Source organism: Rhinolophus sinicus, linkage group LG05, assembly GCF_036562045.2.
Source record: "Rhinolophus sinicus isolate RSC01 linkage group LG05, ASM3656204v1, whole genome shotgun sequence".
Lineage (NCBI taxonomy): Eukaryota > Metazoa > Chordata > Mammalia > Chiroptera > Rhinolophidae > Rhinolophus > Rhinolophus sinicus.
Genome location: NC_133755.1, coordinates 111,573,936 through 111,597,479, shown reverse-complemented (window position 1 = coordinate 111,597,479; position 23,544 = coordinate 111,573,936). Strand labels below are relative to the sequence as shown.

The 23,544-nt window shown below is 40.7% G+C and overlaps 1 protein-coding gene across 2 annotated transcripts; it reads left to right on the top strand.

Annotated features, from left to right (window-relative positions):
- The first annotated feature begins 542 nt into the window (after positions 1-542).
- Positions 543-23,544, top strand: CGAS (cyclic GMP-AMP synthase). Of its 2 annotated transcripts, XM_019749271.2 has the most exons (5): positions 546-1,288; positions 7,691-7,910; positions 10,949-11,191; positions 20,302-20,404; positions 21,567-23,544. In XM_019749271.2, exons 1-5 carry the CDS (start codon positions 647-649, stop codon positions 21,916-21,918), a joined length of 1,560 nt encoding a protein of 519 aa, XP_019604830.2. In that variant the 5' UTR covers positions 546-646; the 3' UTR covers positions 21,919-23,544. The 2 variants fall into 2 exon arrangements, with proteins under 2 accessions (XP_019604831.2, XP_019604830.2); XM_019749272.2 differs by lacking the exon at positions 10,949-11,191 and having other exon boundaries at positions 543-1,288.

Below are 23,544 nucleotides of genomic sequence, written 5' to 3'. Positions count from 1 at the left end.
TGAAGGCAAGGAGCTGCTTAGAGCAGCCCTCAACAACAAGGTTGCCAGATCAATTCCTGCGTGGGATGGTGGGCTGCTCCCTCTGCAACTAAAGATTGAGGATGGCGTGGACTTGGAGCTGAGCTGCACCCTCCACAACTGGATTGAAGGACTACTACTTGGACCTGATGGGCCCTGGAGAAACACACTGTCCCCCAATATTCCCCAATAAAATTTTTTTTAAAAATACCCATATTTAAACTTAGATTTTAAGTTTCTGTCAATTTGAGTGGGCGAGAAAATCTGTAGTTTCCCAAAATTCTTTTAGGCGCTGTGCCAGCAAATGCGTCTGGCTTTTACAGCTCCTGAGAGTGTTTCCTGCTTTGCTCGGTTACATTTTGAGTGGTGCCGGAGCCAGTGGCATCGATGGCACCAGAGAGACCTTCACAAAGCGCCTCTCCCAGCGCCGTGGGAAATCTGTCCAGTCACTGAGGGGGCGTGGTCCCCCCCTCCCCCCTTCCGGCTTGGGTTCCCCTTCAGGCGCGTGCTCCGCAGCTGTGTTCCCGCCAGGTTTTTAAGTTTCATTTCCAGCCGCAGCTACTGGTTTCTGTTTCTGCCGCCTTTTCCCTAAGCGGAGCCAACTTCTCGGTAGCAGAGAGCGCCAGGCATGGATTCTAGGCGCGGAAAGGGGACGCGGGCAGCTTCGAAGGCCGGGGCTGCCGCACCCAAGGTTTCAGCGCCGAGGGCGAGGGGCGCCCTAACGAAGCCCACCGAGTCTCGGGTCGTCCCCGAGGCTGCCCAGCCCAACGCGCAGAGATGCGGCTCCACCAGGGCATCGGGATCCCAGCGGAAGAAGAGCACCCCTGGCCCCGTAGGGAGGCCTCAGGTGGGCGCGCGAGGTGCCGGCTCCGATAAGGCGCCTCAGAGCGCGGAGGACGCGGTGGACGGGCAGGCGGATCTGGCGGAAGGGCCGGAACCTCCCGCGGCCCTAGGGGCTCCCCTTCCCAGGGCTGGATCTCGCCGCGACGGGGGTGCACGCGCCGCTGGGAAGCAGAGACCCCCTCCCGCCCCCACGGCGGTCTCTGACCTCCCCGGAGCCCCTAGTCTCCGCCGGAGGAAGGGGGTGTACGGCAGCCCTGAACTCCGAGATGTGCTGGACAAGTTGAGGCTACGCCGCCAGGAAATCTCAGAGGCGGCAGATGTTGTGAATAAAGTCGTGAACCATCTGCTACGAAGACTGCAGAGCTTTGAGTCCGAGTTCAAAGGTGTGACGCGGCTGTGCACAGGGAGCTACTACGAGCACGTGAAGGTGAGCTGCCCAGATCCTGCCTTCCAGTTCCCGCGCCTCGTGGGCCGGCTTCCTCATCCCTCTCCCAGCCTCCCTGATATTCCGCACTTCCCATGGTCCCTCATTTCCCTTTGGAAGTAACTCAGACTCTTAATTCTTTAGTTCTAATGAAAATGACAAACAGTTCATTTGTTTATTCACCTCTACATCCAACAAATAGAGCCAACCCATATTGATTGCCATCTACTGTCAAAACACTGTTGGGGGAATGCGAATGTATAGATTCATTCATACAGGTCAAGGCGACCTGTACTGTGTTTCTGTCAGAGTGCTATATGGTCCCTAGTCAAATTATGACTCAGATGGTTGATTAGGAGTGATCTGCAAAAAAATCCACAGAATTAATATATGTAAGAAACTTTCCTATGAGGACACCTATACTCTATAGAAGAAATATCTTCGGTGTCTCCCTCCAGACCCTGCAGATTCCCTCTCCCCCAATTTCTTATATAGATGTAATAGGAAGCTCACAGTGATGGATGTTAAAACTTTTTAAAGAGAAAGTCTCCTACAGATACTAAAAAGCATACTTCCTAAATACACATCAGATGTAATTCTTTTTAAGTATGTCACAGCTCCATTTGTTTGTGGGTGGTTGTCCTTAAAATCATCATTTCAGTATAAATGGAAGATTTAGGAGCAGGTTCCTGACTGGAGTTGGTTTCCTGACCAGTGGCAGATTTCTCTGTCAATTTCCTAAGCGCTTATTTGGGCACCTCCATTACCTCTGTGTAAAATCTTGGGTGTAGCCTCAACAGAAATAAAGGCTGAACAGAATAGAGGCTATCTTTAGAGTTACATATTGGCTTTAATCAATTAATTGCCCTTCTCCAGAAGGTAGATAGTGATAAAACTCTAGATTTAGGGTTTTAGGATTATAAACTCTTAGCATCTTTGTATCTCTAAGCCTTAACACATAGGAAGCATTCAAACGAATGAATGAATGGTCTCAAAAAGAAACAATGGGTGATCTGTCGCAAGACCCTTCCCTTCTCAGGGTAGTAAATTCAGATTTAATTCCCATTTTAAGCATTTAGCCTGGTAGCCTTCAGTGGAAATTAAACCTTTCATAAATTTTTGTTTTGGCTTCCCACAGAGATTGTAAGTTCCATTGTTGCAGTATGTTTTACACAACTTTGTACCCTATATAACTTCTCTTTTCATTGATGTGGACTTAGCAATATTTGTTCATTGTCAAAAAGGCAGTGTATGTATTGATCTTTGGATCTTAAACTCTTTTGTCACTGAAGACCACTCATATAATTCCACCTGAGGTTTCTTGAAAGCCAAGTGAGCAAAACTTTCACCAGACTATCTGTTCCTTGAGTATGATTCTTATTACATAAATATCTATCTTTTCAATTATATAGAGGATCCAAAGGAAAAAGAAAGTTACTAGTTAGAACTAGAGAACAATAAGATATTTAAAGAACAGTCTCCTTTTTAAAATCGCATTGATGGAAATTCAGTAAAATTTGTTTTATCTAAAACGTATTGATTTTTTAAAACTGATCATAAACGGTATATGTGTTCATTGTAGAGTTGACCCACTGTCTGCCCTCCAGCAGGCTCCCACAGCACAAAAGCACCCCATCCCTTCTTACCTTTTTCTTTATCCTCTCCCATATTCACCCCTGTTTCATGCTGATGTGCCTGAAAAATTCAGAAAAGCATATAGAAGACAATATTATTCCTGTTTATTTTATTCACTGTTATCATTTTGGTGTGTTTTATTCTTTTATGCATACACTTGGATTTCAAAATTGGTTTCCAAGCTCTTTATAATTGGTGAAAGGATAGACAAAATATACTTCTCAGTAATTTATTTACATGGTTCCATATTACCACATTTCTCATTCATATATTTTATTGTAATATTGTTAAGTTCTAGGTGAAAATCTGAAAATTTCTTGTACAAATTCCCTATAGAATTGCCAGTCCATAATGTTCCTTTTGTTCTAGATGTTAATGCCCTTAACTAATTCTACCATTAAGACTGAGTGAAAATGTTATATAGAAATCAACTAATTATAGTGGTTTTAGCCAATGGTACATTAACCACTAAAGAAAAGGAATAAACTACAGCAACATGAATGGATCTTACAAACAAAATGTTTAAATTGTTTAAATTGTTTAAATTGTTAATTTGTTTAAATTGACCAGCTGATTATAAGATTTATGTATATGGAAATGCAAAGAACTTAGAATAGCCAAAGCAATTCTGTAGGAGAAAATGTTGGAGGATTTAACCTACCAAAGAGCAAGACTTACCATAAAGCTATCCTAATTAAGCAGATGTTATTGGTGCAATGATAGACAAATAGGAACAGACCTACATGTATAATTCAATACAATACACAATATATGTAGTAATACAATTCAATGGGGGAAGGATAGTCTTTTCTGTAATTGGTGCTGGGTCAATTGGATATTCATATGCAAATAACGTGAAGCATGACACCTATTACACAGCATATGCAAAAATGAATTCAAGATATATCATAGACGTAAAGGTAAAAGGAAAAACAGCAAAGCTTCTAGGAGAAAGCAAAGAAGAATATCTTTATAACCTTGGGATATACAAATATTTCTTAAATAGAACACTACAATTGCTAACCATAAAAGATAGATAAATTGGACTTCCTTAGAATTAAGAACTTCTATTCATCACAAGACACCATTGAGAGAATGAAAATTCAAGCCACAGACTAGGAGAAGATATTTTCCAATATGTGTATTTGACAAAGGACTAGTACAAACCAGTAAGAAAAAGATAGACAAGCCAATTTAAAATTGGGCAAAAGAAGTGAACAGGCACTTTAGTATGCAATCCAAATAGCAATAAACAGGAAAGATGTTCAACATCATTAATCATCAGAGAAATGTAAATTAAAACCATGATGAGAGTCTCCACTAGAATCACTAAAATTTTAAAAGATTTGACAATTCCAGGTGTTGGAGAAGATGTGGAGCAACTGAAGCTTCCTTATATCAATGATGGCAGGATAAACTGGTATTACCTCTTTAGAAAATTGACAATTTTTTCTAAAGTTAAAGACATGCCTACTCTATGGTCCAGTAATTCTACTCCTGGGCATATATACAATAGAAATGGGTGCTCTTATCCACCAAAAGGCATATATAAGACTGCTCAGAACAGTTTTATAATAGTTAAACTCAGAACTATTTGTAATAATTAAAAAGTAAAAACAACTCAAATATCCAACACCACACTAAGTAAATATATTCTGGTATATTCCAGTAACTTGGTGTAATACTAAATAGAATGAAAAAGAACAAACTACAAATACACATAACAATATGGATGACTCTCACGAACATAATGTTGAATGAAAGAAGCCAGATATGAAAGCATACATACTATATGATTCAGTTTATGTGATGTTCCAAACAGGTAAACCTAATCTATGGTGTTAGAAGTCAGAGTAGTGGCTACTCTTGGTGGAGGGTTTCTAACAGAGAGTGGGGATGAGAGAACTTTGTATGCTGCTGGGGATGGGAATAGGGCAACTTAAATGCCACAAAGCTCACTGGTCTTACTAGGATTCTGTCATTTTTCTTGAATCTTCTTGGATTGTTGCAAGCCTTTGGTTAATTTACAGTTTTGAAAGGGTTGAGTTTGACTATTTTTTCTGCCCATGTTTCCTGTTGCTTTATGGAAGGATGGACTTTCACAGGCTCCTACTTCATGCCCACTGATATAAGTGTTTGTTTCACCTTTACAGTATATCTTAGTTAGCTCAGGCTGCCATAACAAAATACCATAGACTGAGTGAGGCTTAAACGGCAGAAATTTATTTTTTCACAGTTACGGAGGCTGGAAGTCTAAGAGGAGGACTCTCTTTCTGGCTTGCAGATGGCCATCTTCTCCCTATGTCCTTACTGTGTTACTTGGTGCATGTGTGCAGAGAGAAAGCAATCTCTTCTTATAAGGTCACCAGTCCTATCAGATTAGGACCCCATCCTCATGATCTCATTTAACCTTCATTGCCTACTAAAAGCTGTATCTGTATCTCCAAGTCCAGTCATGTTGGGGGTTCGGACTTCAGTATATGAATGTGGGGAGGACAGTTCAGTACCCAGCACAGTATATCTCAATTTGCACTAGCCACGTTTCACATGTCAATAGGCATATGGCTACTAGGTACTGTGCAGCCCAATAGCTGGATTTGAGGTACACTCCTAACTAATGAAAGACGTGTGGCGTTTTTATTGTAGTAAAAACAAGCATTTATTATAATTGCTTTAATTATTGTGAGAATGGAAAAGATTCTTTGAAGGTTTACAGATGCTGTGGTTCAAAGACACTAATGTAGTACCTGACTTGGAGCTCACCCTTGGGTGACTGGCAGCTATAACAAGATGGCTGTCATGCAGGGTGTCATGTGGGGTCTCAGCTCCCGCTCCCCACATAAGAACGCAGGACATGGTGAGGCCAAAAAGGAACACCCACGAAGCCATAGGTAGGGAGTCACACCACTATATTCTCACTGGCGGCTGGGTTGGAGACACAGGAAGCAGGAGCCACACTGTTCGCAACCCTCATTGCACCGCTTGCAGGCTCAGCCACCATCTTCTTGCTAGCCCCCATTTTCTGCTAGCGAAGCCATGGCAGTTATATTAGTGGCCAATGGCTCACTGGTTACAGCTGACGGCCAAGTAGCCACAGCTGATGGCCCTCCAATCACAGTTGATGGCCATTTACTACCTGAGCCAGCACCTTTCTATATGAGGCTGAGAGCCTGGAAACTGCTTTCTGGGGCTCTGTCCCCACACTCCACCCCTACAGGCTCTCGCCTCACAATCTATGTGACAAGCGTCTTCTGCGAGGGGCCCTGTGCGAAGAGCCTGGAGGTGAATGCAATACCCTGGACACAGCCAGGCTCCCTGGGCACAGCCAGGGTTTCTCAGGGCACCACCAGTGCTTCTGGGCACAGCCAGACTTCCTGGGCTTCTTAGGGTACCACTAGTTTTCCCGGGCACAGCCAGGGTTTCTCAGGGTACCACCAGTACTTCTGGGCACAGCCAGACTTCCTGGGCTTCTTAGGGTACCACCAGTCTCCCCCGGGCACAGCCAGGGCCTCAGGGCACTGCCACTCTCTCTGGACATAGCCAGACTTCCTGGGCTCAGCCAGGGCTCTCAGGGCACTGCCACTCTCTCTGGGCTCAGCTAGACTTCCTGGGCTCAGCCAGGGCTCTCAGGGCACTGCCACTCTCTCTGGGCACAGCCAGACTTCCTGGACTCAGCCAGGGCTCTCAGGGCACTGCCATTCTCTGGACATAGCCCGACTTCCTGGACTCAGCCAGGGTTCTCAGGGCACTGACACCCTCCTGGGCCTCTCAGGGTACATGCTGGAACAACAATGGCTCACAATCAAGGTGCTTACATATTCTTGATGTTGTCTGGTCAAGACACAAAAGCAACATCCGCCAGTTCCACTACATGGTGGTATGTTCCCAAGCAAACAGTCAAGCGGTCCATTAAATTACGGATAGAGCCCATTCCCCATAGTCCATAGTCATTTCGTCCTGGGGGTGAAGGACGACCTTGACCTCACTCTCATCTCCCACAGAGGACTCAGCAAGCGTTTCCTCCTGGGACTGCAAGTCCTGCATCCGGGCTGCTTCAGCAAGAACTTCCCAGCCCACAGGGCCACAATGACCCTTGCTTTCTCTGGCCTATGCTGGTTGGGGAACCGTCCACGTCTTCTGTGGGGACAGAGCCAGGAGTACAGTTTCCAGGCTCTCGGCCTCACGTGGAATGGTGCTGGCTCATGTAGTAAATGGCCATCAACTTTGATTGGATGGCCAGCAGCTGTAACCAGTGAGCCATGGGCCACTAATATAACTGCTGTGGCTATGCTAGCAGTGGATGGTGGAGTGTGGATTGCGGATTGCAGAGAGGCAGATTGCAGTTAGCAAGTGAGGTTGGTTAGCACAGAAGCGGACGGCGGGTTGCGGATAGTGTGGCTCCTGCTTCCTGTGTCTCCAACCCAGCAGCCAGCGAGACTATAGTGGTATGACGCCCCTATCTATGGCTCCGTGGGAGTTCCTTTTTGGCCTCACCATGTCCTGCGTTCTTATGTGGGGAGTGGGAGCTGAGACCCCGCATGACACCCTGCATGACAATTTTCATGGTAAGAAGGAATGAGTATAGAACCTACAAACTAAAACCAATAATACTATTCCAGCTCCACTAGTCCCACTCCCAGAGGGTATAAATATTAGGAATCTTGCTTTTCAAAGTAGGATTTTAAGTGGAAATTTCAAGAAAAAGAAATTGCAGTTGCTTGGAAAATATTCGCAAGCAAACATTTCACTGCTATTTTTGCTTTTTCTTAGATTTCTGCTCCTAATGAATTTGATGTTATGTTCAAACTGGAGGTCCCCAGAATTGAGCTAGAACCGTATTGCAACAGTGGTGCTTATTACCTTGTGAAGTTCAAAAGAAATCCTGCAGGAAATCCTCTGAGTCAATTTGTAAAAGACGGAATATTATCAGCTTCTTTGATGCTGAACAAATTTAGGAAAATCATTAAGGACGAAATTAAAAACATTGAAGGTAAGATTTTTGACTTTTGATTCTTAAAGTTCTAATCATATGTATTTATTGCCAGTGTACACTCCTCTCCTGATCTTTCTTGACTTCCCTGCAGCACGCTGTTGATTACGGCCTCCTAGAAATAACTCTTTGCCCTTGATTTTAGTCTACTACATTTCCTTGGTATTCTTCCTTAATGTTGATTGGTTCTATTTGGTCTCCATTGAATATTCACTGAACTGCTGTACCACTGGGCATATGTGGTTGAATAAAATTATAGGATTCCCCCCTTGAAACTTGAGGCTTGTAAATACACATTGCAGTGAGTACTCTGCAGAGAATGAACTGGGAGAAGTAGCGAGTGGTAGAGCAAGGTCCTGAGACACAAAAGACCTTGTCAAGCTCAAGGAACAAAAAGAGACCCATGTGAACAAGGGGAAGAATGACCTGAAATGATGTTGAAGAGGTGGCCAGGGATCAGATTCTGCAAGGACTTGTGCACCCTGGAAAGGAGATTTTATTCCATGTTCATTGAGAAGCCAGGTTTTAATTAGGAAGTAATGATTGGCTTTGGTTTTTTGGTTTTTTTATTTTTAAGATTTTATTGGGTAAGGGGAACAGAACTTTATTGGGGAACAGTATGTACTTCCAGGACTTTTTTCCAAGTCAAGTTGTTGTCCTTTCAATCTTAGTGTGGAGGGCGCAACTCAGCTCCAGGTCCAGTTGCCGTTGCTAGTTGCAGGGGGCACAGCCCACCATCCCTTGCGGGAGTCGAAACCTGCAACCTTGTGGTTGAGGATGCGCTCCAACCAACTGGTCCAGGAGCTCAGCGGCAGCTCAGCTCAAGGTGCCATGTTCAATCTTAGTTGCAGTGGGCGTAGCCCACCATCCCTTGTGGGAGTCGAGGAATTGAACTGGCAACCTTGTGGTTGAGAGCCCACTGGCCCATGTGGGAATCAAACCAGCAGCCTTCGGAGTTAGGAGCATGGAGCTCTAACCGCCTGAGCCACCAGGCCGGCCCTTGCTTTGTTTTTTAAAAATGTTTACTCTGGCTTCTATGGAGAAGATATTATAAGAAGGTAAATAAGGAGATTAGAAAGGACAATATAATAGTACAGATGAAAGGATGGAGATGTTCTGGGGCACTGGAGACGGAGAGAAGCAGATACATCCAAGATGTAGCCGTGCTTGCTTCTGGATTAAATGTAGGGGTGAGAGAGAGGATTGAATTGAAGAAAGCTCCCAGGTTTCTGGATTGAGCACCTGTGTAGATTGTGCTGTTTTCTAACATGGGAAGGACATAGGAGAAACACTTTGTGGGGAATGAATTAAGAGTTTGGCTTTGGATACGTTAAGTTAGAGATTCCCGTGATGTGTTAAAGTGAATGTGTCAACTATGTAGTTGGATATGGGTTTGGAGTTCAGAGGATACATTTGGGCTACTGTCAACATATATGAGTGGCATTGGGAATGAATGAGATCACCTATGCAGAGAGTGTAGATTCATTTATTCATTAATTTAATCAATATACATTGATGATCTAATGTGACAGGTGTTCTGGAAGTTTAGGATATATTAATGAATAAATAGGTGAAGACCCTCACCCTTCTGTACCCTATTATCATATAAGGGCAGGTACAATTAATAACAAATGGAAAAACCTAATTATCTTGTGTACTGAAAAATAGTAAGTCCTATGATGAAGAAGAATAGCAAAGTGAGAGAGACAGGCAGTGTTGAGGATTGGATGGGATGGGGGAATTGCAATGTTAAGTAGAGGGGTAAGAAAATGATCCCATTAAAGGCTGGAGAGAAGAGAAGGAGCAAAAGAAGACTGAGTGTTTTGCAGAAGGAGTGGTCAGTGTTTAGAATGCTACTGACATCCAGAAAACCATTGGATTTGGTCTTTGGTTTTATGGGGATTGTTGGTAAATTTGACATGAGCACACAAGAGAGAAAGGGCAGGGATGTAGAAACAGCATATGTAGGTAACGCTTCAGAAAGTTTTGGCTGCAAAGGAAGTAGAAAGACAGGTAAGTGTGAGGAGGAGGCAGGTACAGGGTCAAAAGAGAAGTATATTTTAGAATGAGAGACACTGGAACCCTTTGTATGCAGACAGGAGTGATCCAGCAGGAAAGGGAAGGCCATTGATGCAGGAGAGGGAACAATTGACGGAGCAGGGTGCTTGAGAAGGTGAGGCTCCAGAGGCCATGTGCAGGGGTGGCCTTTGAAAGATGGTAGACACTCCCTCGGTGGTACTAGGAAGAAGGATATAATGGGTAAAGGGGATAGGTTTACAGATTTCATGATAAGAAAATGACAGTGTTCTCTAGGATTTCCTCTTTGGTGCTCTATCTTCTTTCTTACTGTGATAGCTTCCAGAAGTCTTATCTGGGAGTAGTCTTTAACAACTGCTTGTACATCCCCAAATCCCAAAGCCACTATCTCTCATCTAGAGGGCTTTCCTGAACTTCTAACCACCTTACCCACCTGCTTAGTGGTCATCTCCACTTGGGTGTCCCATAGGCACCAGGCACCTAGAGCTCAGTGTATCTAAAACGAAATTCATCTTAGCTGAACCTTTCTTCCTCCTGCTTACTTTATATTAAAGAATGGAGTCAACATCAATCATTTCCCAGGCTAAAATCCTGGGATGGCATTCCAGAACTCCTACCTTCTTCGTTACTTCGCAGATTCGGTCCATCTATCAGTTCTGTTGATTTGAACCTCTTTAATTGCTCTCACTTCTGCTACCTTTTTCTTTTAAAAAAAATAAATATTGTGTATATTTAAGATCTACTCCCAAACTCCCAAATCTTCAGGAACTCCTTATCATATATACCAGACAGAATCTTGACAATGCTTCCGTGCCATGATAGATATCAATAAATATTGGTTAAAAGAGTAAAACACTTTGCCTTGGGGGTCAGTTTCCGCCTCAGAACTAATTTTCACCTTAGCACTTTATATATCTCCAATTATAGATATATTATTGTTCATATAGTTTTGCGAAAGTTAGATTGATAAACACTTTCTTCCCTTTTATACATTTAAACAGATGCAGATGTCATTTTGGAGAGGAAGAAGGCAAGGAGCCCTGCTGTAACACTTCTTATTAGAGAACCTAAAGAAATATCTGTGGATATAGTCTTGACTCTGGAAGCAAAGCAGTGCTGGCCACATAGCACCCAGAAAGGCCTATTCATCAAACAATGGTTTGGAGGAAAAGTTAGGAAAGCTCTAACACGACAGCCATATTGCCTGGTACCCAAGCCTGCAAAGGAAGGCCGTGGTTTGCAAGGTATCTTGAATGTGAAGGTTAATTTAAAGGCATATAAAAGAGTCATTAATGTTATATACTAGGGCAGTAAAAGATCAACTGCTGTTGGCATTTCAAGAGCCATAAGGCTAAATAGGCCACAAGATGGGAGTTTGGTGAGAGATGGAGTTGAAAAGGGCATAGTCATAGTAGTAATATCAAATACTCAGCTTTAAAATGTCTACTAGCCCACATTTGAATGTTGTCTTTTTTGTTTGTTTTTAATAAAGAAGGGCAGTCCTGGCTTTGGAGTCAGACTGCTCAGGATCTGAACCGTGAGGCTCCTTTTCCTACTAGCTGTGTGATCTTGGGCTAGTTACCAAGCCTCTCTAAACCTGTTTGTTTGCTCATGTGTACACTAGGTTAATAATCAAAGCTACTTAAAAGATTCTGGGAAGATAAAAATAAGACATATGTAAAATCCCTAGTTTAGTCCATGGCAGTTATATACGGGGTCTGACAATTAAGTTCATGAACTTGTTGCAATGATGTTGCTAACTTTCTGATATCAGAGGGATTATTCGTTGTGACTTTGTACCAACTGGACAAATAGTTAACCAAGTTTACTATTTGGAAGTGCTGAAAAGGCTGCATGAAAAAGTTAGACCTGAACTTTCTGCCAACAATTCATGGCTCTTGCATCACAACAATGCACCAGCTCATGGCACTGTCTGTGAGAGAGTTTTTAGCCAGTAAACAAATAACTGTATTGGAACACCCTCCCTACTCACCTGATCTGGTCCCCAGTGACTTCTTTCTTTATCTAAAGATAAAGGAAGTATTGAAAGAAACACATTTTGATGACATTCAGGGCATCAAGGGTAATACGACCACAGCTCTGATGGCCATTCCAGAAGAAGAGTTCCAAAATTGCTTTGAAGTGTGGACTAGGCGCTGGCATCGGTGCATAGCTTCCCAAGGGGAGTACTTCAAAGGTGACTGTAGTGCTATTCAGCAATGAGGTATGTAGCACTTTTTCTAGGATTTCACAAACTGAATTGTCAGACCCTGTATTATTGTGATCATCAGAGCCTGGACTCTCGTTCCCAGCCATGTTTGTCTCTTTCTTTCATCTTCCCCTTCCACTGCTCCTCATGCAGCTAGACCTTTGCAGCCTTAGCTGCAGTAGAGCACAGTGGTTAGGTCTCCTCCTTGCCTGTGTACCCCAGTCTCAGGTCAGGATAGGTTCTCAGGCAGTGTTCTTGGGTAACAGTCAAGTTCTGAGAACTGGGCTGAGTTAGTCTATAGATAAAACTAAATAATGGTGATGTTTTCTCAGGTGGCAGAAAAAATTAGCTGATTATTTTATTTGTCTCCCATAAAGTTATATAAGGACTTTTGGTACCTACTACTGTTGGACTCCAGGGAAATTGTAGGAGACCACAGAACAAATGAACCAAGTTATAAATGTGTATTACTGAACAAATCCTAGAAATAGTCAGCCATGCTTAGGTTGAAGGCTTGGGTTTTTGTGGACATACACCATAACTTTGTATATTGCATATGTATATATATGGGAGTCATTTTCTGCAAGAAAATTTGTTTGTAAGAGAGAATTATATATATCATTATTCATGGTTTTGTAAAAGGAACGTAGCTTCCTGCAAAGCGGGATTGCACCCCTGAACAATTTCTAGAAAGGCAGCCCCAAGAAACCCTTACTGTATATGATACAGATATCTCAATGGCACCCATACCACCCTCTTGCTGGGCCTATACCAACCATCTTGGGAAAGATTGGAAACAAATCAGCTTAGATATAAGAGTTTTCCGTTGGCCCGGTGGCTGTCCAAAGACCAATGTGGTTGGGTAGTTCCTCACATCCTTGCATTAAGATGAAAGTGGAGGCTGGTGATGGGTGCTCAACTGACCTCTGTTCTCTGTTACCCTTGGCTGTGGTTTTCCATCCCCCATTACTCCAGATGACCTATATTCAGGCAAAACACTGTGTGTGTGTGTGTGTGTGTGTGTGTGATACCTGAGTGACTGAAAAAGGCAGATTAGCAATGAAAATACTTGTACTAGATTGGATACACTTGTAACACCTGTTTTAGCTTTTTTTTCCCCCCCTTTCGTCTGACTCTCCCCTCACCCCCACCCCCACTCTGGTACAAGCAGTTGTTTCTCAGTCTGGTTGTGTAGGACACAGCTCCCTGACCCATGCTGGTATTATGAGCCTTGCACTCCCCCCGCTGAGGCAGTCGGTCCCCAGTCGCTCTGGCTGCTGGCTACTCAATGCTAGCCTCTCATAGCAGTACACAGTAGCCCACGGCAGCCCACGGCAGCTCATGCCAACCTCGGGCTGCTCACGGCAGCCCAGCTCCAGGGAGAGCTGTTGCTCACAATCTTAGCTATAGAGGGAACAGTTCACTGGCCCATGTGGGAATCGAACCAGCAACCTCGGCATTAGGAGCATGGCACTCCAACCACTTAAGCCACAGGCCCGGCACAGCTGTTCTCTTTCTAAACATTTTACTAGGAATTTTCCTGGTCTCAAGATGTATTTTTTAAACTATAATTTATTTGATTTTTAATTTAAAATTTGAAAAATTAAAAAAATTTTTCTACCTATCCGTTTCAAAATAATAATACTAATATTATTACCAAGAGTATAATTATAAAAAAAAAGTTGAAGATTTCTTTGCCATTCTTTTATTCTTAAGGTAAAAGAACAAAATATCAAGTTTATCAAAATATCAAAATATCGAGTTTAAACTCACTTGAAAAAATTTCTGCAGCTTGTTAAGCTGCCTAACTCAGCATAATTAAATTCATTTGTTTCATTATGATTTCTAGTTTTAGATTCTGGATTTAAAATTTTGATTTTGTTTCATAAATTTATAAAACATTCACATGATTTTAAAGTCAAGGCCAGAAAAAGGTACTCGTAGAGAAACGTATCTTCCATTCATTCCCTGATTGGAAAACCAAATTGTTTTTGGTTTACCCATTGTCATGCGGGGGACCCGGCGGGGTCTCTGCTCCCGCTCCCCATACAAGAACGCAGGATATGGTGAGGCCAAAAAGGAACACCCACGGAGCCATAGGTAGGGGAGTCATACCACTATATTCTCTCTGGCGGCACTATACTCTCAATGGAGGCTGGATCCACACTGTCCGCAAACCGCCATCCGCGCTTGCCAGCCCAGCCGCCATCTTCTTGCTAGCCCCCATTCTCTCTCTCTTCTCCTTCTCTCTCTCTGCTAGCGTAGCCACAGCAGTTATATTAGCGGCCAATGGCTCACTGGTTACAGCTGACGGCCAACTAGCCACAGCTGATGGCCATGCAATCACAGTTGATGGCCATTTACTACCTGAGCCAGGCACCTGTCTATGTGAGGCCGAGAGCCTGGAAACTACTTTCTGGGGCTCTGCCCCCACACCCATTCACTTTAAAAAAATGTATATATATATATATATATATATATATATATATATATGCTACCCCCTTTTATTAAGATAAAAAATATACCTTCCTTTTTTCACTTAAGATATCCTGGCTATCACTCCATAACTATATATAGAAATAGCACCCATTCCTTTTTACAGTCTATTTTTACAGCTGGTCAAGGAGTAAATCCATATGTAATTTTGCTGGATACTGCCCAAATCGCCTCCGTAGGGAATTGTACCATTTGCATTTTCACAACAATATTTGAGAGTACCTGTTTCACCCTCAGCCTTATCAACAGAACTTGTTAAACTTTGGAATTTTTGCCAATAATCAAAAAAATGAGAAATGACATCTCAATGTAGCTTTTTAAAATAAACTTTTAGTTTTAGAATAGTTTTATATTTACAGAAAAATTGCAAAGATAGTACAGAGAGGCCCTATTTACCCCATACCTATTTCCCTATTATTAACATTTTACATTAATTTTATGTATATTTTTCACAATTAATGAACCAATGTCAAGGAGATATTGTTAACTAAAGTTCATACTTTATTCAGATCTCCTTAGTTTTTACCTAAAGTCCCTTTTCTGTTCCAGGAGTCCATGTAGGAACCACATTACATTTAGTCATCCTGTCTCCCGAGGCTCCTCTTGACTGACAGTTTCTCATTCTTTGCTTGTTTTTGATGACCTTGACAGTTTTGAGAAGTACTAGTCAAATATTTTATAGAATGTCCCTCATATGGCCCATATCTGATGTTTTTCTTATGATTAGACTGGAGTTTTGGGTTTTGACAAGGAAGGCCAGAGAGGTAAAGTGCCGTTTTCATCACATCATGTTAAGGGTACATGCTGTGAACATGACTTAGCACTATTTATGTTGACCTTGATCACCTGAGTGAGGTAGTGTTTGTCAGGTTTCTCCACTGTTACTCTATCTCCCACCTTTTCATACTGTACTATTTTGAAGTAGGTCACTGTGCACAGCTCACACTTAGGGCGTGGGGAGTTATGCTCCACCTCTTTAAGGGCAGAGTATTTACACAAATTATTGGGAATTCTGCTTGGGAAATTTGTCTCTTCTCCCCCATTTATTAACTTACTTAATAATTTATATCAATATGGGCTTTGTGGATATTTGTTTTATACTTTGGGCTGTGTTCCAATACTACTTTAATAATTTTATTGTTTCAATTGTTCCAACTTTGGCCTTTAGGAGCTCTTTCAATTGGCTCCTGTGTCCTTTGGACATGCTTCCCATAATTGTGGGAGTTTTTCGTTTGTTTGTTTTGTTTTGAGCACTAACTCACTTTCTGGCACTGCAAAGATGCTCCATGCTCATCTTGTGTATTTTCTGCATCTGTCCTAGAATCAGCCATTTTTACAAGGAGCCCTGGATCTTTTTATTGGAGAATGTACTAGAAACCAAGATCTGGGTGCTGTGTGTATGTGTGCTCTGTTACTAGGTTGTCAACCCTCTCACCTGAAGAAACAAGGAAATATATGTATTTTTATTAACCTTAGTGTACACACATATCTATAAATGTTTTTATTAACCATTTGTATCTATATTAAGCTATACAAGAGTTTATACTGCCTAACTATAATCCATTACCACGTGGATCATTCTTTCTGTCCTTGCTATCTGTAACCTCTCATTCCAACAGTGAAAAACCTGACTCCCATGTCTGCCTCCCATTTACTTAATTGTTCAGTCCCAGTATACATGTATACCATGTTTCCCCGAAAATAAGACCTAGCCGGACCATCAACTCTAGTGCATCTTTTGGAGCAAAAATTAATACAAGACTCGGTATAATAGTACATTATATTACCCAGTATTAGATTAGATTAGATTAGATTAGATTAGATTAGATTAGATTGGATTAGATTGGATTATACCTGGTCTTATAGTAAAATAGAAAAAATATAATAAAATAAGACCAGGTCTTATTTTAATTTTTGCTCCAAAAGACACGTTAGAGCTGATGGTCTGGCTAGGTCTTATTTTTGGGGAATAAGACCTAGTTGTTTCAGAATTGTAAACCCATTTCCCCATGGGAAACAATTATCAATTAGAGTACAGTGCTTATGTACAGTTCTCTTATGTACAGGGTCTTACCGACCCTATTTCCAAAGTAATTTAGGTCAGCACCTTTTGCCCCCACCCCTTTCAGGAAGGTTGTTTTATACATTTGTAACAGAGAGAGACCCTTTTCACAGTCTGCAGTATTTTCTAGGATCCTTTGGCTTCCTAAATGATTTTTTAATAGTTTGCACATATTAGGGTTCATTATTTGTGCTGTAAAGTTCTACTGGTTTTGACAAATGCATTGTATCATGTATCTACCCTCAAGTAATAGTTTCACTGCCCTAAAAAGTCCCTTGTGTTTCACTTATTCAAACCTTCCCATCCCATACTTTTAGCAACTACTCATCTGTTTACCATCTCAATAGTTTTGCATTTTTGTATTTTTCAGGATGGCATGAATGGGTGTCATAAATGGATATATACAGTAGCAATGAGTACATCTAGCTCAATACCACCTTTTCTATATATTCATTGTCCATATATTGTGTTGCTATTACTACACTCTTTATTCTGTCCCATTAAAATCTTTGTCTACCCTTGCACTGTATTATATTGTCATAGACAATGTATTTTTATAAATCTTGATATCTGATAGGGCCAGTTCTCCCACTTTGTCTTTTTTCAAGAACGTTTTAGATATTCTTGACCCTTTTTATTTTCATAAAAATTATGAGAATTACCGGAGAGCAGACCCTTATCAACATGATGCCCGGACTTCGTTCCCACATCAGGGGTTGAATCCGGCGATGTCTAGGCTAGGTACCCACACCAGGGGTCGAACCCGGGTCTCCTGGAGGAAAACCAGGAATCCTAGCTGCTACGTTGCCGGAGGGTGGGCCATCCTCGGTGTGGTATCCAGGTTATTGGCATCTCGAGCAAAGAATAGAATGAGATACCGAGGTAAAGTAGTGAAAGACCAGTTTATTAAAAGAAAAAGTACACTTCAAAGAGATAGGAGCAGGCCTGACCAAAAACGTGACTCAAAAAGGCTCAAAAGGCCCCGACTGATGATGACTTGGTGGTTTTATCCTTTTTATTCTAGGATGGACTGTTCCTCTCCAGGGGTGGGACCACTTGATTGACACTGGTGATTGACACTGGTGATGAGCTATTACCTCATCATTTTAAACTGCGCGTGTTCCTTCCCAGAATTCAGTCTGTTAATAATGATTTTAATGAACTTCTTAGTATATGTATGATATAATGATGGTATAATGAGGCACAGGTGAAATGAAGGTCGTTGCCTGTACTGTGCAGGTGTGAGTGACTGGTCTCATCTAGTTGGGTATTGTACTCATTTGTTTCCTCATAGGGGTTGATAATTATAGTGAAAAGGGGAAGTTTTGGGCGGAGAGGGGAGGTCCTTTAAGGAGTTGCATTCTGTGAGTTGAGTTGGATGTGCAGGAATGTAGAGATCCAATGCCTGTTTAACTGCCTGCCTTGTTTTCTCCTTGAGAGACATGATCCCCATAAAATCTCTATGGGAAGTTGAGGGACAGGAGGTCTTTTCTTCTGTATTTGCTTCCTGCTGGGCTGGGATGTAGAGCTAGCCCTACCTATTGGGGATTCACGGAACTCTCGCCCTATCTGATCTTATATGAGAGGAAGGGGTCTCGGGATCTGCCTGGAAGACCGTGTTGGCTTCTTTGGTTGGGACTGGTCATCTTGCTGGGGTATCATCTGTATCTCCAAGACCCCTGAATGAGGAAAAATATTTTTTATTTTATTTATTTTTTTATTATTTTTAAATATATTTTAATTAATAAATTTAGAAGTGTTGGCTTAAAGAGCAGAGCTCAAAGCTATTGATGTGGGGTGGCTAAGTCCGTGATGGAAAGTCCGTCAGTTCTTACGGAGCCTGTGGCCATTCAACTGGTCACTCAGGTGGCGTTAATTGTCCAAGAACTGGGTCCAGAATGGGTTGGGAAGAACATTAGGCTTCAGTGATTACAATCAACAAGTACAAATCACAAGTTTCAAGATAATTATCTAAAGCAGGGGCAAAAAACACTTCTTATGATTCTTAGGCAACAATCTGTTGCCTAAGATTAAGAAACTGATTTATAAAATAATTAAGTGGGGGCAGGCGGGGGAGTTGGTAAGAGCTAAGAAACTGGGGAAAAGGAAACAAGAAAAAGGAAACTTAAAATCCCTATAGGAAAGAAAACAAAGTTTTTCAGTGGGGAAGTCTACTCGCTTGGCCCATATCAGTATCATGTTATGTTCCACAAAAACATTTTTTGAAGTTTTTATTGAGAGTACCTTGAATCTATAGATAAGTTTGTGATGACTTGATGTATTTACAATAATGAGTCTTCCAGTTCATGGACAGGTACACATCTCCATTAGTTTAGATTTTCTCTAATATAGAGTTTTCTCCACAGAAATTTTGTATTAGATTTACTCATAGGCAACTGTAACTTTTTAGTATTAAAATTTTAAACCAATAGAAAAGTAGACTGAAGACTATATGAATTCACATATACCTGTCACCCAGCTTCTTTTGTATTTTCTACTTACGCAAATTGTATTGTTTAATAATAATGGTAGCTTTGTTTCTCCCTTTCCAATGCTATTATCTTTTTTTCGTTCCCTTACTATGCTTGCTGGGATAGGTGGTGCATGTTGAACAGGAATAGGGATAGCAAACATCTGCCTTCCTGATCTCAAAGGAAAAAACCTCAATTTTCCCCCCTTTTTCCTCCTTGCCCCCCAAATCCAGTTCAAGCCGAGCTATTGTTCACAATCTTAGCTGTAGAGGGTGCAGCTTACTGGCCCACGTGGGAATCGAACTGCGACCTGGGTGTTAGGAGCATGGCCAGCACGGACACCTGAGCCATGGGGCTGGCTGAAGAAAAAAAAAAACTCTCAATTTTTTACCTTATATTAGCATGTTGTGTTTTTGAAAGTCTTTCATCAGATCAAGTTTCTGTCTAGATTTAAATTGCTGATGTGTTTTTTTTAATGAATGAATGTTAAATTTATTAGCTGCATATTCTGTTTCTGTTGAGATGATCATGTTTCTTCTTGATTCTGTTAATGTGACAGATTGTATTCATTGATTTTTTAAATTATAAACCAATCGTGCATTTCTGGTATAAAACCAATGAGGCAATAGGATAATCTGAGCTTAAAAGAGCTATAGCCATGGTAAAAGTTGGGGAGAAGCTGGGGGAAAATCATACTAATCTTACACAAACTCTCCCAAGGAATAGAAAGGAAATATTCCCTGTTTCATTTATATGAATACCAAAATTTGCAAGGATGGCATAAAAAATTTTTGAATTCATTGATTCAAATTATTAGTGAAACAAAATATCAACAAACTGAATTTAGCAATATACAGAAGGTAATACATCTTACAGTCACTAACTACATTAAGCTTTAACCTCTCCCCCGATTTTTTCCTGTCTTGGTCCATTGTTTGCTTCAAATGACTTCTTTTAATATGTAATTAATTATTTATATGTTCACTTCTTTTAGTCTATCTTCCCCTAGAAATTTTTCAGAATGATATTTTAATAAAGTAATTTACTTAAATATTGTGTTGTTTATATATTGACATTTTGATAAAGTGCTTTTCTATTTTTCTTTTGGAAATTAAGAAGAAACATGGCGGCTATCTTTCTCTCACATTGAAAAGCACATTTTGGAAAATCATGGAAATTCTAAAACATGCTGTGAAAGTGATGGAGTGAAGTGTTGCAGGTAATTTCCTTCTTTTGTTAAATGGGGGATAATCTATGTAATGTTCAATTAAAAAAAAATTTGTTTTTACTCCATAGCTCAAACCTGAAGATGGTCATTGCTGGGTTGAGTTCTGGGGGAAGCACATGGCTAGATTGACCTGGAATGTTATCTAGAGGGTGAGCATGAAACCAGGGAAGCCAGATCTAAGGGACCAAGGAGGGAGTGTTGTTAGAAGGCAAGGCCAGAGAGCATAGTCCTGAACCTGGATCAGACGGATGTATAAAGTAAAACAGAGTAAGAGAGTGTAAACACTAGTCATGATTAGCCAGGACAATTGTCTTAGTATTCTGATCACTTCAAGGTAATGAATATTAATGTCACGTAATGGGAGGGTGCCAACAGATCACTCTTATTGGCTACTGGTGCTTGCTTTGAGGTGGTTTGTCTGCATTGAAGGCCAGGGACTGACTGGCTAAACTTGAATGAACAATTTCTTCTCAATCTCAGTTTCTAATGTTGTCCAGTATAAAGGTCTCAAAAGTTTAAAGATCAAAGCAAGAATACACAACATGCAGGCACAGGCTTCATGTACAGGTTTTGAAACCAGCGTTAAGAGAACTATATTGCTGATAAGGCTAAATAATTTTAAAAACATTAAAATTTGTCTATGAAATATCTGGATGAATAATGTAAATATTTGTAGCCTAGTAAGGCAAAATCATTGTATACAAATTAAAACAAGGTTTTTCTGAATACTAAGTAACTGGATGAATAATACAAATATCTTCTAGTTTCATGTAGTTGAATTAATCCTGATAGAATAAAATACTGAAGCTAGGAATGGGGAAGAGGGAAGAAACATATGTTTTTGAAATTGAAAGCATATATTTGAAAAAAAATAATGAGGTTTTAGAGTGATTATATATACAGAGGGTGCCAAAAAATGTATACACATTTTAAGAAAGGAAAAAAACTCTATTAAAATTGTAATACTCAATATATACTGATAACAAAAGATGAATACAAATCATGTGTATACATTTTTTTGGCACCCCTGTTACATATCTTCATTGTTTATTGTATCTTTATATGTTTTTCCTGTAATGTGCTTAATGCTCTTTGTGGAATAAAGCAGGTTGTAAATAAGTAAAAATAAATGGTTTTCTTTTTTATTCAACAGGAAAGATTGTTTAAAACTAATGAAATATCTTTTAGAACAATTGAAAAACAAGTTTGGAAACCGAGAGAAACTGGAAAATTTCTGTTCGTACCATGTGAAAACTGCCTTCTTTCACGTATGTACCCAGGACCCAACTGATGATAAGTGGCAAACCAAGGACCTGAAAATCTCCTTTGATCGGTGTGTGGAATACTTTCTTCAGTGCCTCAGGGCAGAAGATCTTAAGCATTATTTTATTCCTGGATTCAATCTGTTCTCTCAAGACCACATTGACAGAGGGAGTAAAGAATTTCTGTCAAATCAAATTGAATATGAAAGAAATAATGGATTTCCAGTTTTTGGTGAATTTTGAAATTATATTTTTAAAAAGAATCAAGAAATCCAGTGACTATAATAATTAGGATGTTTGAAATTTTTCACAGCAATGACTGATGAAAATGAATGTAACTAATTTTTCAGCTCAGTTTGTCTTACTAATAAACTCTACTGAGTATAGGGTGGCCGGATGGCTCAGTTGGTTAAAGCGCGAACTCTTATTCGTGGCTTACATAAATCTGGTGGGCTTTGTTTAATGCACAAACATATTTGGAAGCAATGTAGTAAGATAGGTAAGGAAATGAAAATATAAGTTCTACATTGTCTCTACAACTCTCAAGAAATTCATAATCTCCTAGGAAAATATTGGGTAATTTAATATGCATGGCTAAACATAAAACATAACATTTTATTTTTTTATTTTATTTTTTTAAGTAATTTTATTGGGGGAATATTGGGGAACTGCATTTCTCCAGGACCCATCAGCTCCAAGTTGTTGTCCTTCAATCTAGTTGTGGAGGGCGCGGCTCACTGACCCATGTGGAAATCCACCCGGCAACCCTGTTCAGAGCTCGTGCTCTAACCAACTGAGCCAACCGGCCACCCCGCTTATGTTTATTTTTAGTAACACTTTTGTATGTATTCCTGAAAAGGCAGTACATACACATGGTATGTAATTCAAAGAAATAGGTATGGAATAAAATGTCACCCTCTCAGGCATTGTTGAACTTAGAGGCAATTGTTGTTTGTTCACTTTTTCTATTCCTGTATTTTGCACATTTTCTTTATGACTGTTTTAATGAATGTTTTCTCATTGTTTTCTAGAAGTTTTATATTTTAGATACACTCATGTGCTGCATAACGACAGACCACACAATGAACGGTGGTCCCGTAAGATTATAATGGAGTTGAAAAATTCCTGTCAGCCATGGTAATGTCATAGTGCAATGCATTACTCATGTGTTTTGTGGTGATGCTGGTACCATGTTTCCCTGAAAATAAGACCTAGCCGGACAATCAGCTCTAATGCGTCTTTTGGAGTAAAGATTAACATAACACTGGGTCTTATATTACGTAACAACCGGTCTTATAGTAAAATAAGACCGGGTCCTATATTAATTTTGCTCCAAAAGACACATTAGAGCCAATTGTCCGGGTTCAGTCTTATTTTCGGGGAAACACGGTATAAACAAATCTGTGCTGCCGGTTGTATAAAAGCGTGCACGTAATACATGATCATGGTAATACATGTTTATGTTACTGGTCTATGTATTTATTTACTGTACTATATTTTTTGTAATTATTGTCAAGTGTTCTCTTTGTACTTACAAAAAAAAAAATGTTTTCTGGGAGCGGCCGGATGGCTCAGTTGGTTAGAACTAGAGCTCTGAACAACAGGGTTGCCGGTTTGATTCCCACATGGGATGGTGGGCTGCACCCCCTGTAACTAAAGATTGAAAACGGAGACTGGACTTGATGCTGAGCTGCGCCCTCCACAACTAGATTGAGGGACAATGACTTGGAGCTGACGGGCCCTGGAGAAACACACTATTCCCCAATATTCCCTAATAAAATTTATTTTTTAAAAAAATGTTTGCTGTAAAACAGTATGCTGTGTTACACTGGAAGCAGCCTCATAAATCTTGTTTCCCAAGTCTCTTGA

Excerpts from the sequence above, each read along its gene's own strand:
- CGAS (XM_019749271.2), top strand. The coding sequence starts at position 647 with ATGGATTCTAGGCGCGGAAAGGGGACGCGGGCAGCTTCGAAGGCCGGG. Across the intron at positions 1,289-7,690 it reads GCTACTACGAGCACGTGAAG|ATTTCTGCTCCTAATGAATT; the intron begins GTGAGCTGCCCA and ends GCTTTTTCTTAG. Across the intron at positions 20,405-21,566 it reads GATGGAGTGAAGTGTTGCAG|GAAAGATTGTTTAAAACTAA; the intron begins GTAATTTCCTTC and ends TTTATTCAACAG.